At 45.4% G+C, this 14,441-nt stretch overlaps 1 protein-coding gene across 1 annotated transcript in view; it reads right to left on the reverse strand.

The window, feature by feature from the left end:
• Window positions 1-14,441, reverse strand: part of POLR3B (RNA polymerase III subunit B) — a 209,271-nt gene that overhangs the window by 118,350 nt on the left and 76,480 nt on the right. Inside the window, 1 exon segment of the mRNA XM_075344277.1 lies at window positions 2,711-2,833. Coding sequence (XP_075200392.1) covers window positions 2,711-2,833 — 123 coding nt within the window.

Below are 14,441 nucleotides of genomic sequence, written 5' to 3' on the forward strand. Positions count from 1 at the left end.
TTAGCATAATTAAAAGGGGGAGGACGAACAGGCAAAGGGCAGGAATCACTATGAATATCCACCCCAGCTATCAGCTGATAAGCAGCTGCTGCCATTCAAAAAGCTGCTCATTTTATAAATTTTACTTGCTTGTGTTTCAGAACCTATACATCAGAGTTAACCACTATAGTATCATAGGGCCAGTATAGCACTGGCTTTAGGTTATAAAGGAAAATACAGGTGATTGGTGCGCTTTAAGCAAATAAAAGAAAAAACAGAAAAAAAAAGGAGAAAAAAAAAAGATATATATATATATATATATATATATATATATATATATATATATACATACACACATACACACACATATTTTATATATATACACACACACACATATTTTATATATATACACACACACATACATATATATATATATATACATATATATATATATATATACACACACATAAATACACACAATTATAACATATATATATATATATATATATACATATATATATATATATATATATATATATATATATATATATATATATATATATATATATATATATATTACACACACACACATAAATACACACAATTATATTATATATATATATATATATATATATATATATATATATATATATATATATATATATATATATATATATATATATATATATATATACATATACACATACATATACACACACACACACACACACACACACACACACACACACACACATATATATGCACACACATATTATATATATATATATATACACCGTGTTTTTACAAAAATAAGACACTGTCTTATATTTTTTTTGCCCCCCAAAAAAGCGCTAGGGCATATTTTTGGAGGAGGTCTTATTCTTGGAGAAACACGGTTGGGGGTAAGTTTACCCCCCAAAAAAGCAGACCCCCCCCACTTCCCAGGAGACTCATACTCACCAGACCAGGACGTCTGCGTGGCTCCCAGGTCCTCCTGTGATCTCCGGTCAGTGCTGCACACCGTCCTACCATGCTGCTAGCTGACACGCTGACACACACACAGAAGATCCCAGACACACACAGCAGATCACACACACACACACACACACACACACACACACACACACAGCAGATCACAGATATACACAGCAGATCACACACAGCAGATCGCAGGCACACACAGCTGATCACAGATACACACAGTTGATCACAGATACACACATAGCAGATCACAGATATACACAGCAGATCGCAGATATACACAGCAGATCACACACAGCAGATCACACACAGCAGATCTCAGGCACACACAGCCGATCACAGATACATCCGATCACAGACACACACAGCCGATCACAGATACACACACAGCAGATCACAGATACACACACAGCAGATCACAGATACACACACAGCAGATCGCAGGCACACACAGCCATCACAGATACACAGCCGATCGCAGAAAAACACAGCCGATCGCAGACACACACACACACACTCACATCACATCCAGCACTTACGGCAGCAGAGAATGAAGCAAGTCACGTGTCCCGCCGCAGGTCCTGTTCGTCGCGCTGCACCGCACTGCCTCTCAGGATTCTCCCGGCGAGAAGAGATCGGTGTCACTGGATGAGGTGAGTGTGTATGCGGTCCAATGTGTGTGCGATCCGATGTTTGTGTGTGTGTGTATGTGTGTGTGTGTGTGCGCGATTTGTTGTTTGCGTGTGAGCCGATGTTTGTGTGTGCGATCTGATTATGTGTGCGATCTGACTGTGTGTGCAATCCGATGTTTGTGTGTGAGATCTGGTGTGTGTGTGTGAGATCTGGTGTGTGTGTAAGATCTGATTGTGTGTGTGTGTGTGTGTGTGTGTGAGAGCTGATGTGTGCGGGTGTGTGATCACTGCAGGTCCTGCCGCTCAGTGTCAGGTGAGTGTGATTGCCGGGTGCCGCTGTCTATAATGAAGTGTCCTGCAGTATCTGTATCTTTTTTAGCTGCACGGACACTTCATTATTGATCCGGGACTAGGGCTTATTTTCGGGGGGAGGGCTTATATTTAAGCCTTTCTCCGAAAATGCTGAAAATTCCTGCTAGGGCTTATTTTTGGGTGAGGTCTTATTTTTGGAAAAACACGGTATATATACACACACGCACACACACACATGCACACGCACACATACACGTGTGTATTTAATTATTGTTTTTCTTTTGCTTGCTTAACATTATTTTCCAATAATAAAAAAAGAAATAAAATAAAATAAAAATTAAAAAATATAATAAATTGGTTGAAGTCTGCATGTCTACACTTTTCTAAAACACGGAGAGGTGCCAATGTCAGACTATACAATTTGTAAATATATTGACAAAAATACAAATAAAGTAAAATCATTCAAGGCCAAAGCCAAATGGGCCAAAAATACAGATTCCTGCATCAATCTAAAAGGGAGAAAAAGGCAAAAAAATGCTGTAATTGGAAACACATGTAGCATTTTACTGCTATTCGACTGGGTCACATCAAAAGCATAAAAAAACCTAAAAACAATAAAACTTTATTTAGTGTTAAGCCCAACGTAAAGGCCTTGTAATTGAGCTTCGCTCTCTACCTTGTTAGGCTTTGTATTACGCGCTGCGCATACCAACAACATAAAGTGAAATAAAGAAGCAAATATTAAAAAAAAAAAAAAAAAAAAAAAGACACTTAAATATAATCTAAATAGAAAAAAAAAATCCCACCTGCATCTGGGTGAAGATCTGCGCTTTCTGGCACTCCTCCAGGCTTGGCCCAAAAGCCGCCATCACGTGCTCCTCCGTTCCGATCATTTGGACAATTTCTTGGTCACTTTCGACACCCATCGCCTACAAGGAAGAGGGGGGAATATAAAAAGTTACGTTATTTTTTTGCGGCTGCGCTCGCTTAGTGACATTTGCTTATATTGATGCCGTGCCGCTAATTTCAGGCACTTGTTTGACTCGTGTAAGACCCGGCCATCTGGTTGCACAATAGTCGTAGCTATTAAAAGCGATTTGCTATCAGTTTTAGTGCGGGAGGTTAAACACTAAGGCATGTGAATGTAAGTGCTGTAGTAAAAAGGAACAAAAAAGTTAAAGAAAAATGACAATATTTTTGACGTTCACCAGAACCCGGCGGACATCTTTGGGATTTTGCTTGCTGTTGAGAGGTGATTATACCGAAAATTAAAGGGGTTGTCCACTACTTTTACATTGAATGCCTAACCTTAGGATAGGACATCAATGTCTGATTGGCTGGGGTCCGACGCCCTGCACCCCGGCCGATCAGCTGCTACGGTCCCGGCAGCCGGAAATGCTCAGTTATGGAGCTGCTCCGTGTTCTGATAGCGGCTTCGGCCGGATACTGCACATCCACCTCCTACTGATTAGAATAGGGAGGTGGATGTGCAGTACCCGGCCACTATCCGAAGACGGAGCAGCACCGGTACTGAGCATGTCCAGCTGCTGCCAGCGGGACCGAGAACAGCTGATCGGTGGGGGTGCGGGGTGTCAGACCCCGGCCGATCGGACATTCCTGACCTATCCTAAGGATATGTGGACCTGTGGAAGCCCAATTTGGGCGAAACAGCTGTCGTCCATTCTTGAGGAGCCAGCTCACAGTGTGTCTCCAGCCCTCCACTCTGCACGTGTTTGAATAAAGAAATCCTTCACAGCGGATTGAGTGCGGTCTCTTTCTACTCTCACGCTTTATCCTAAGGATAGGCCATCAATGTAAAAGTAGTGGATGTGACGACATGGACTCTGTCAGTGCCTAGCATGGGTTACGTTTCTTAAAATTCAGCCAGACATGATGATAGTTTGTTTATAAGCGGGGGATAAGCCCCTCATTGTTTCTACAAGACTCTTAAGGTGGTGTCACACACAGTGACGGCGACAACGACGTCGCTGCTACGTCACCATTTTCTGTGACGTGGCAGCAACGTCCCGTCGCTGTGTGTGACATCCAGCAACGAGCTGGCCCCTGCTGTGAGGTCGCTGCTCGTTGCTGAATGTCCTGCTTCATTTTTTGCTCATCGCTCTCCCGCTGTGAAGCACATATCGCTGTGACAGCGAGAGAGCGACGAAATGAAGCGAGCAGGGAGCCAGCTTCTGGCAGCCTGCGGTAAGCTGTAACTAAGGTAAACATTGGGTAACCAAGAAGCTCTTTCCTTGGTTATCCGATAATTACATTAGTTACTAGCACCGCCGCTCTCACGCTGCCAGTGCCGGCTCCCTGCTCCATGTACTCCTAGCCAGAGTGCACATCGGGTTAATTACTCGATGTGTACTCCGGCTCCGGCTACGTGTGCAGGGAGCCAGCGCTAAGCGGTGCACTCACGCTGCCAGTGCCGGCTCCCTGCTCAAGTAGCTGGAGTACACATCGGGTAATTAACCCGATGTGTACCCTGGCTAGGAGAGCAGGGAGCCAGCGCTAAGCGTGTGCGCTGGTAACTAAGGTAAATATCGAGTAATGGTTACCCGATATTTACCTTAGTTACCAAGTGCAACATGGCTTCCACAGTGACGCGTGTCGTTATGATCGCTGCTGCGTCTGCTGTGTTTGACAGCTAAGCAGTGATCATAACAGCGACTTACTAGGTCGCTGTTGCATCACAGAAAATGGTGACGTAACAGCGACGGCGCTGTCGATATGTGTGAACCCAGCTTTAGGAGTCTAGTGTTGAAGTTCTTGTTGACTCATATAATTGCCTTGGCCAGTGAAGGTCAGATACCCAGACAAATCAATTATGCGATGTAACTTAGTTGTCTCACCCTCGTCTCTGCCAGAGACCATTACTATTAGGGATATTTTGTATACGGCTTGAAAACTAGCCAATAAGAGCCCAGTCTTATCCACCAATCGTGAAGACCCCAATGGTCTGAATGGAGAGCTCAGGGGTATAAGAAGTAGGACTGTCCATTGCCCGCGTAGACTCTTGCTACATGCTACCAATCTAGCATCTGCGGATCCGATTGGCAAGCCATAACCGAACCGGGATTATAAGACTACATGGACTTCAGCATCGAATGCAAGGATTTGGCTGAGATATTAAGGACTACCTAAGGAAGGAATCCAACTTGGGACAATCCAGACACCTGACTACAGGCTTTATAGTCCTCTGCCAGCTTCCTAAATCTGGCGTTATTCCATTCTCGGTGGGTGCCCGCCGAAAGCAGGGTGCCGCTGGTTTGGAGTAAGTAGCCCTGGAAGCTCTGAGGCACGGACATGCTAATCCCTGGTGATCCAGCGGAAGGGTGAGAAACTTCCTGGATACATTTTGTGGTTTTTGCTGGTATGTGCTATGTGCCGTTAATATTTTGGGGATCCAATAAAGCCTTAATATTGTGATTCCCTCACCCTGTGTTGTCTGAGTAGTGTTCCGCCCACGGTTAAGGAGGTCGGGCGTTCAGTTGGGATGAGCCCTGGGCCATGCGGTCTTTCTAAAAGCGGCCGGGTCAGCGGACAAGAGCACCCACTGACCCCCGTGTCTCCACAGTAGACAACCCCTTTAAGTTACAATGGTTGGACACAAAAATGAATCGTGGCTGATTCTGGAAGAGGAGCCATTTCATGTTTCATCCTAAATGTTTCTAAATGTGCATCATAATTAATTTACTAGTATCACTAACAGTTAAAACTGTGTTACCCATAGCAACCTGGGCTCAGGCCTAAAATTCAGTGGTCATCATTTATAAAACTGTCATGGATACACTTAGCAACCAATCAGAACTCAGCTTTCATTTTTTCAAAGCAGTTTAGCAGATGAAACCCAAGCTCTGATTGGTTGCTAGGAGCAACACACTGCATTGATAAATGAGGCCTAGTGGGTTATGTAGCCTTTGAAAATTTATGATCTGTTCTTAAAGGGCTTGTCCAGGCATAAAATATTGATCCTTAGAGGATAGCTCGGTCAGCTGTTATTAGCTCTGTTGGCGGCCATTACACGTTGAGCAGAGCTGTACTCCACGCTTTACATCCGCTGACGCCAAAGCTAATAACAAAAATGGACTGGACAAGTACTCAAGGTTCCTGCTTGATAAAAGCCACCTTATTTTACCTATAGGACAGCATTAACAAGGAAAAGGTGGAATATCCCTTTAAAAATGATTGTATACAGAAAAAAATAATGATTTAAAGGGAGTGTTTAATAAAAATGAAATAAGCTGCTATTCCCCATATATAGAAATCATAAATGGGACCAACCATGATCAATAACAATTAGGAAATATGAAAAAGGGGCTTGTCCGTGTATAGCAATGACTGATCATAAGAGGATAGGCCCGGAGAGGAGGACTGAAATCCTCAGCGAGTGCAGGGAGCACGTGCAGCTGCCAGGACCTAACACCCGGCAGAAGCTTCTTCACTTGCCGATACTTTCCCCAGAGGGGTAATGGCAAACACAAAGAAAATGTTTTGTTAAAGACCATTTTATATATCCGATATAAAGAGGCTGTGCCAACAAAGGATTTATGCAGGAGATCGAGCATTAATGTCTGATCAGAGGAAACCCCACTGACAGGCTAGTGCCGACGACATCCACTAAAGCAGAAATGGCCATGCAAGTACGGTCACATGTTTACAAATTAGTTATACTGGGTAGTACAAATTAGAAACCACTTTTTAATGGATTTAACAGATTTCAGAATAAAAGTTGAAAAAATTATAACACAGAAATATTAGACCTGGTGAGGCTGGTGTACTTACTATGATACTTTACATCGAAATGGCTGCATAATCCTATATGAAAAACAATCTCTGCCCAACTACCAACTATCCTGACTGATAGCGCCTCAGTGTCCCTCCTCCCTGTTACTGAATCTCTACCCACCTAGCCTGACTGACAGCTCCTCAGTGTTCCTCCTCCCTGCTGCCGAGTCTCTACCCACCTAGCCTGACTGACAGCTCCTCAGTGTCCCTCCTGTTACTGAATCTCTACCCACCTAGCCTTATCTACAGCTCCTCAGTGTCCCTCTTCCCTGCTGCCGAGTCTCTACCCACCTAGCCTTATCTACAGCTCCTCAGTGTCCCTCCTCCCTGCTGCCGAGTCTCTACCCACCTAGCCTTATCTACAGCTCCTCAGTGTCCCTCCTCCCTGTTACTGAATCTCTACCCACCTAGCCTTATCTACAGCTCCTCAGTGTCCCTCCTCCCTGCTGCCGAGTCTCTACCCACCTAGCCTTATCTACAGCTCCTCAGTGTCCCTCCTCCCTGTTACTGAATCTCTACCCACCTAGCCTGACTGACAGCTCCTCAGTGTCCCTCCTCCCTGCTGCCGAGTCTCTACCCACCTAGCCTTATCTACAGCTCCTCAGTGTCCCTCCTCCCTGCTGCCGAGTCTCTACCCACCTAGCCTTATCTACAGCTCCTCAGTGTCCCTCCTCCCTGATGCTGAATCTCCACCCACCTATCCTTATCTACAGCTCCTCAGTGTTCCTCCTCCCTGATGCTGAATCTCCACCCACCTAGCCTTATCTACAGCTCCTCAGTGTTCCTCCTCCCTGCTGCCGAGTCTCTACCCACCTAGCCTGACTGACAGCTCCTCAGTGTCCCTGCTCCCTGATGCTGAATCTCCACCCACCTATCCTTATCTACAGCTCCTCAGTGTTCCTCCTCTCTGCTGCCGAGTCTCCACCCACCTAGCCTGGTTGACAGCTCCTCAGAGTCCCTCCTCCCTGTTGATGAATGTCCACCCACCTAGCCTAGATGACAGCTCCTCAGTGTCCCTCCTCGCTGCTGCCGAATGTCCACCCACCTAGCCTGGATGACAGCTCCTCAGTGTCCCTCCTCGCTGCTCCTGAATGTCCACCCACCTAGCCTGAATGACAGCTCCTCTCAGTGTCCCTCCTCCCTGTTACTGAATCTCCGCCCACCTATCCTGACAGCTCCTCAGTGTCCATCCTCCCTGGTGCTAAATCTCCGCCCACCTGGCCTGGTAAAAAGCTACTCAGTGTTTCTCCTCTCTGTTAAAGAATCTCCATCCACCTATTCTTGCTGACAAGAAACACATCATGGCAGCAACAGCGGTCATCATCTGACTCTACGCTGCCATGCCAACCCATTGATGCCCCATAATTATGTCACAGGACCGGTAAAGGCGGCAGGGAACAGTGCCACCCCCACCGGAGGGCTTTAGATCGTGCTGTCAAACTCTGACAGCGCGATCTAAGGAATTAAGAGGCAGGGGTGGATCGGAGATCCACCAGTGCCTGTTAGCAAAACATGTCTGCTGATTGGATCAGCAGACATGTGCGGCGAATAATGCGGGCTCGCCACGAGAGCCCGCATTAATGTGTCAGACAAAGCCAAGGATGCATAGGTACGTCCTCGGTCGTGAAGGGGATAATATTAGCAAATACCTCTAAAGAGAAATGTAGTATAGTTCTAATGACCTATGTCTCTTACCTCATGTGCAGGGCATTCAGGACTTTAGGAATCCATGGTTGCAACCACGCATATAGTGACAGTTAGTTGCTTGTGGTTGTAACCATGGACACCTAAGCTGCAATGCCCTGCACATGAGGTAGGAGACATAGTTATTCAGGAGAACTATACTACATTTCTAATTGGAGGGATTTTCTATTACCATTATTACAACTACTACATGCTGGGATAGGGTCTTGCAGATGGGAATAACCCCTTGGGATAGATTGACGATGGTCCGATAGCTGTGAGCTCCACAGATCGCAGTCACATACAAGATCATTCATCAATAAGGTCTACAGGAGATACAGGATAAGCCTGTGACCGGCCTGGTTCTTTTCCCATACACCCATCCTGCACACCCGGCTTCCTGCTGGGGTCAGGGGCCACACATCTCCATTCCTGGAATTGATCGAGGCCCCGGTAATCGGACCCCACTAACTAGAGATTCATAGCACAAGCCAGCAGTGTGCTAGAATACGTCTCTAGGAGGAAAATCAATACACGTGGTGTATATAACAGTCCTACGAGGGGTCATCATCACCGAAAATCACAGTATTGATGTAATGACGGAAACGCTTTAATATATGAGTCAGTGTCTTATAGTAATGGCTGAAAAGGAAAAAAAATAGCCAATGGCGCCCTCTTGTGGCCAATACTGGAACCTGAGAAAACAGTTCAGAATTCCCAATATAAGAGATCTGCCACCTAAATAAAAATCGCAGATGATCGGGATGGAGATGATACAGTGCCTTGCGAAAGTATTCGACCCCCTTGAATTTTTCAACCTTTTCCCACATTTCAGGCTTCAAACATAAAGATAAAAAAAAACGTAAATTAATGGTGAAAAATCAACAAGTGGGACACAATTGTGAAGTTGAACGAATTTTTTTGCTTATTTTAAAAATAAAAAACTGAACAGTGGGACGTGCAATATTATTCATCCCCTTTACTTTCAGTGCAGCAAACTCACTCCAGAAGTTCACTGAGGATCTCTGAATGATCCAATGTTGTCCTAAATGACTGATGATGATAAATATAAGCCCCTGTGTGTAATCAAGTCTCCGTATAAATGTACCTGGTCTGTGATAGTCTCAGTGTTCTGTTTAAAGCACAGAGAGCATCATGAAGACCAAGGAACACAACAGGCAGGTCCAGGATACTGTTGTGGAGAAGATTAAACCTGGATTTGGTTACATAAAGATTTCCAAAACTTTAACCCTTTAGTGACGGAGCTAATTTTCACCTTAATGACCAGACCAAATTTTGCAATTCTGACCAGTGTCACTTCATGAGGTTATAACTCTGGAACGCTTCAACGGATCCCGGTGATTCTGAGATTGTTTTTTCGTCACATATTGGACTTCATGTTAGTACCAAATTTAGGACAATATTTTTTGTGTTTATTTATGAAAAAAATTGAATATTGGCAAAAATTTTGAAAATTTAGCAATTTTCAACTTTTGAATTTTTATACCGTTAAACCAGAGATTTCTGTGACACAAAATAGTTAATAAATAACATTTCCCACATGTCTACTTTACATCAGCACAATTTTGGAAACAAAATTTTTTTTTGTTAGGAAGTTAGAGGGGTTCAAAGTTTATCAGCAATTTCTCATTTTTACATCAAAATTTACAAAACCAGTTTTTTAGGGACCACATCACATTTGAAGTGACTTTGAGGGGCCTAGATGACAGAAAATACCCAAAAGTGACACCATTCTAAAAACTGCACCCCCCAAAGTACTCAAAACCACATTCAAGAAGTTTATTAACCCTTCAGGTGCTTCACATGAACAAAAGCAATGTGGAATGAAAAAAAGCAAAAATTAAATTTTACCTAAAAATGTTGCTCTAACCCAAATTTATTCACTTTTAGAAGAAATAACACAACAAAATGGACCCCAAAACTTGTTCCCCACTTTCTTATGAGCGCGCCGATACCCCACATGTGGTCAGAAACCTCTGTTTGGACAAATGGGAGAGCTCGGAACAGAAGGAGCAATATTTGAATTTTGGAAAGCAAATTTGGCTGAAATAGATTGCGGGCACCATGTTGCATTTACAGGTCCGCTAAGGTACCTAAATAGAAGAAACCCCTCACAAGTGACACCATTTTGGAAACTAGACCCCTCAAGGCTTCTATCTAGGGGTATAGTGAGCATTTTAGATCCACAGGTACTTCACAGATTTTGTTAACGTTACGTTGTCATATTGAAAATTTTAATAATTTTCTCAAAAATGTTGCTTTAGCATCAATTTTCTCACTTTTTCAAGAAGTAATTCCAAAAATTTGACCTCAAGGTTTGTTACCCACTTTTTTATGAGCGCGGCGATACCTCACTTGTGGTCTGAAACCTTTGTTTGGACAAATGGGAGGGCTTGGAACGAAAGGAGCAATATTTGAATTTTGGAAAGGAAATTTGGCTGAAAAAGATTGCAGGCACCATGTCGCATTTGGAGGTCCCCTATGGTACCTAAACAGCAGAAACCCCGCACAAGTGACCCCATTTTGGAAACTAGGCCCCTCAAGGAATTTATCTAGATGTTTGGTGAGTACCCTGAACCCCCAGGTGCTTCACAGAAGTTTATAACGTTGAGCCATGAAAAAAAAAAAATAAAATTTTACCACAAAATTGTTATTTCAACCAGGTAGCTTTTTTTTTTACAAGAGTAAAAGGAAAAAATTCAGCATAACATTTATTGTGCAATTTCTCCTGAGTTTGGCGATACCTTATATGTGGTGGAAATCAACTGTTTGGGCGCATGGCAGGGCTCGGAAGGGAAGGAGTGCCATTTGACTGCAAAATTGGCTGGAATCAATAGCGGACGCCAGGTTGCATTTGGAGAGCCCCTGAGGTGCCTAAACAGTGGCGGTCCCCCACAAGTGACTCCATTCTGGAAACAAGACACCTCAAGGCTTTTATCTAGGTGTATATTGAGCAGTTTGAATCCACGAGTACTTCACAGAATTTGATAAGCTTAGGTTGCCATATTGAAAATTTTCATTTTTTTCACAAAAATGTTGCTTTAGCATCAAATTTCTCACTTTTTCAAGAGACAACAACAAACCGTGGACCCCACAGGTTGTTATCCAATGTCTTATGAGCACAGGGATACCCCACATGGGGCCAAAAACCTCTGTTTGGATAAATGGGATGGCTTGGAATGGAGGGAGCACCATTTGAATTCTGGAAAAGTTAAAATAAATTGCGGGCACCATGTCACATTTGCAGGGCCCCTTGGGTACCTATACAGCAGAAACCCCCCACAAGTGACCCCATTTTGGAAACTGGATTTTATTCAGGAGTATAGTAAGCATTTTGAATCCACAGGTACTTCACAAAAATGTTGCTGTAGCAACAAATGTCTCACTGTTAGGCTATGTGGCCATGATCCAGCGACACGGCGTCCAGTACACAGTGCCAGCCTTCCTGCAGAGATGTGAGTGTTGTCCACGGGAGAACGCAGCTGCCCATGCCCAGGATTTGGGTTCAGGCCGCTGTGGAGCTCTATGCTACCTGCAGAGAACACTCTTGTCTCCGCAGCATAAATTGACATGCTGAGGCTCAGGAAGCTGCGCCACAGGTCAGTGTTTGCTGCGGAGAAAAGAAGCACATTGGGTACGGGATTTCTAAAAATCCTTCCACTGTGCTTCTACTGCACAATGCAGCGCTATGGACGCAGGGAAAACACTCTGCGCCCAAAACGCTGCAAATCCCGATTGTGGGCGCACAGCCTAAAATGCTACAATGGATGAATGGATAGATGTCAAACATATATAACGTCCCACCCCCCTGCATATTCTAAGCTGGCGCCCTTTAGTGCCTTTCATGTTGCAGTAAAGGGTGCCTAGCCTTGTATTTAGCCCCCCAAAAAATTAATAATTAAAATAAACGACGTGGGGTCCCCCCTATTTTTGATAGCCAGCTAGGGTAAAGCAGACAGCTGTAGCCTGCAAACCACAGCTGACAGCTTCACCTTGGCTGGTGATCAATTTGGAGGCCTCCCCAGGCGTTTTTTTAAAAAAAAAAAAAACGTGGGGTCCCCCCAAATTTGATCACCAGCCAAGGTGAAGCGGACAGCTGGGGTCTGGTATTCTCAGGGTGGGAAGAGCCATGGTTATTGGACTCTTCCCAGCCTAAAAATAGCAGGCCGCAGCCGCCCCAGAAGTGGCGCATCCATTAGATGCGCCAATCCTGGCGCTTCGCCCCAGCTCATCCCGCGCCCTGGTGCGGTGGCAGACGGGGTAATATATGGGGTTGATACCAGCTGTAATGTCACCTGGCATCAAGCCCTGGGGTTAGTGATGTCACGGCATCTGAACAGATACCCGACATTACTAACCCAGTCAAGTAATAGAAAAAAAAAGACAAAAAAAATTTATTTGAAAAAAAAACTCCCCGAAACATTCCTCTTTTACCAATTTATTGAAAATAAAGAAATTCCGGTCGCTGTAATCCATTTTGGAGGTCCCTCGGCGACTCTGGACCTTCTAGAATATGGGGGGCACGTTCAGGGAACGTATCCCCCATTTTCTGGAAGAGCAAGCTCTCCATGAGCAGTGTGGGTGCAGTAATCTGAGAATACTGCACTCACACTGCCCCGGTCCAACCTAGGGCAGAGTGACCTGCAGTAACCTCATTCCAGAATATGAGGGGCACGCTCACAGAACGTACCCCCCATTTTCTGGAACAGCAGTCTCTCCATGTGAGGAGTGTGACTGCAGATTACCGCACTCACCCTCCCCCGGTCCACAGTGGAGCCTGTGCAGCAGCGACGTCAGGGTCCCTGCTTGCAGGGATCCAGCTGACAGCCGCTGTCTGCGCATGCGCCGCCAGCATTGAAGAAGAAGAAGAAGAAGGAGGCGGCGATCGCGGGCCCGGAGCACCAGCAGACAGGTAACGTATGACCGGGGGCTGGGGGGGGGGGGGTGACGGGGGGTGACCTAGCGGGACCTGGGGACACCTTTCTGTCGCATGTGACGTGTCACATGCGGCAGAAAGAGCAGAATGAATGCGGCCGCGCGGCGCCGCCATCTTCCACGCTACGGAGGGGGGAGGGGGGAGGCGGCTCTGGAGACCGGAGGGGGCTCCGGGGACCAGAGATCTCCGGTGTACCGGAGGAGGGGTCAGGGGGAGGACATTTCCCTCCGATCTGAAATGTTTGATCATTTCAGATCGGAGGGAAATGACTGCAGAGCCGGCGGCGGCTGCAGTTTTCTGTGCGCTTCGGCGCCATTTTGGATGTCCGGTGGGGGTAGGGGTGGGGGTGGGGGGACTCTCCGGTACCGGGGGCTTTGGGGGCACTAGGGGTTTAGATTTCTTTATCATCTGACATGTTTGATCATGTCAGATGAAAAAGAAATCAGTTTTACCGGCCATTTCTTTTTTTTTCATGTGTTCGTCGGTATACAGTGTATACCGCCGATCACATGATCGGGGTCCAAAAAAAACACCCCGATTCATAATCTGGGGGGTCTCAGCTACCCCCGGTAGCTGAAACCCCCGAGATTTTCGGTCGCTGGGGGGCGCTACAGGGTTTTTTCGGGCCGCCGCTTTAAAGCGGCGGAACAGAATAAGTACCCTGTTTTGCCGCCGCTTTAAGTCGTACGGCCGTCGTTATGAGGTTAAACATCCCAAGAAGCACTGTGCAAGCGATCATATTGAAATGAAAGGCGCATCATACCACTGCAAATCTACTAAGACCCGGCCGTCCATCCAAACTTTCATCTCAAGGAGAAGACTGATCAGAGAAGCAGCCAAGAGGCCCATGATCCCTCTGGATGATCTGCAGAGATCTACAGCTGAGGTGGGAGAGTCTGTCCATAGGACAACAATCAGTCGTGCACTGCACAAATCTGGCCTTTATAGAAGAGTGGCAAGAAGAAAGCCATTTCTCAAAGATATCCATAAAAAGTGTTGTTTAAAGTTTGCCACAAGCCACCTGGGAGACACCAAACATGTGGAAGAAGGTGCTCTGCTCAGATGAAACCAAAATCGAACCTTTTGGACACAATGCCAAACGATAT

Source organism: Anomaloglossus baeobatrachus, chromosome 4 (assembly GCF_048569485.1).
Source record: "Anomaloglossus baeobatrachus isolate aAnoBae1 chromosome 4, aAnoBae1.hap1, whole genome shotgun sequence".
Taxonomy (NCBI): Eukaryota; Metazoa; Chordata; class Amphibia; order Anura; family Aromobatidae; genus Anomaloglossus; species Anomaloglossus baeobatrachus.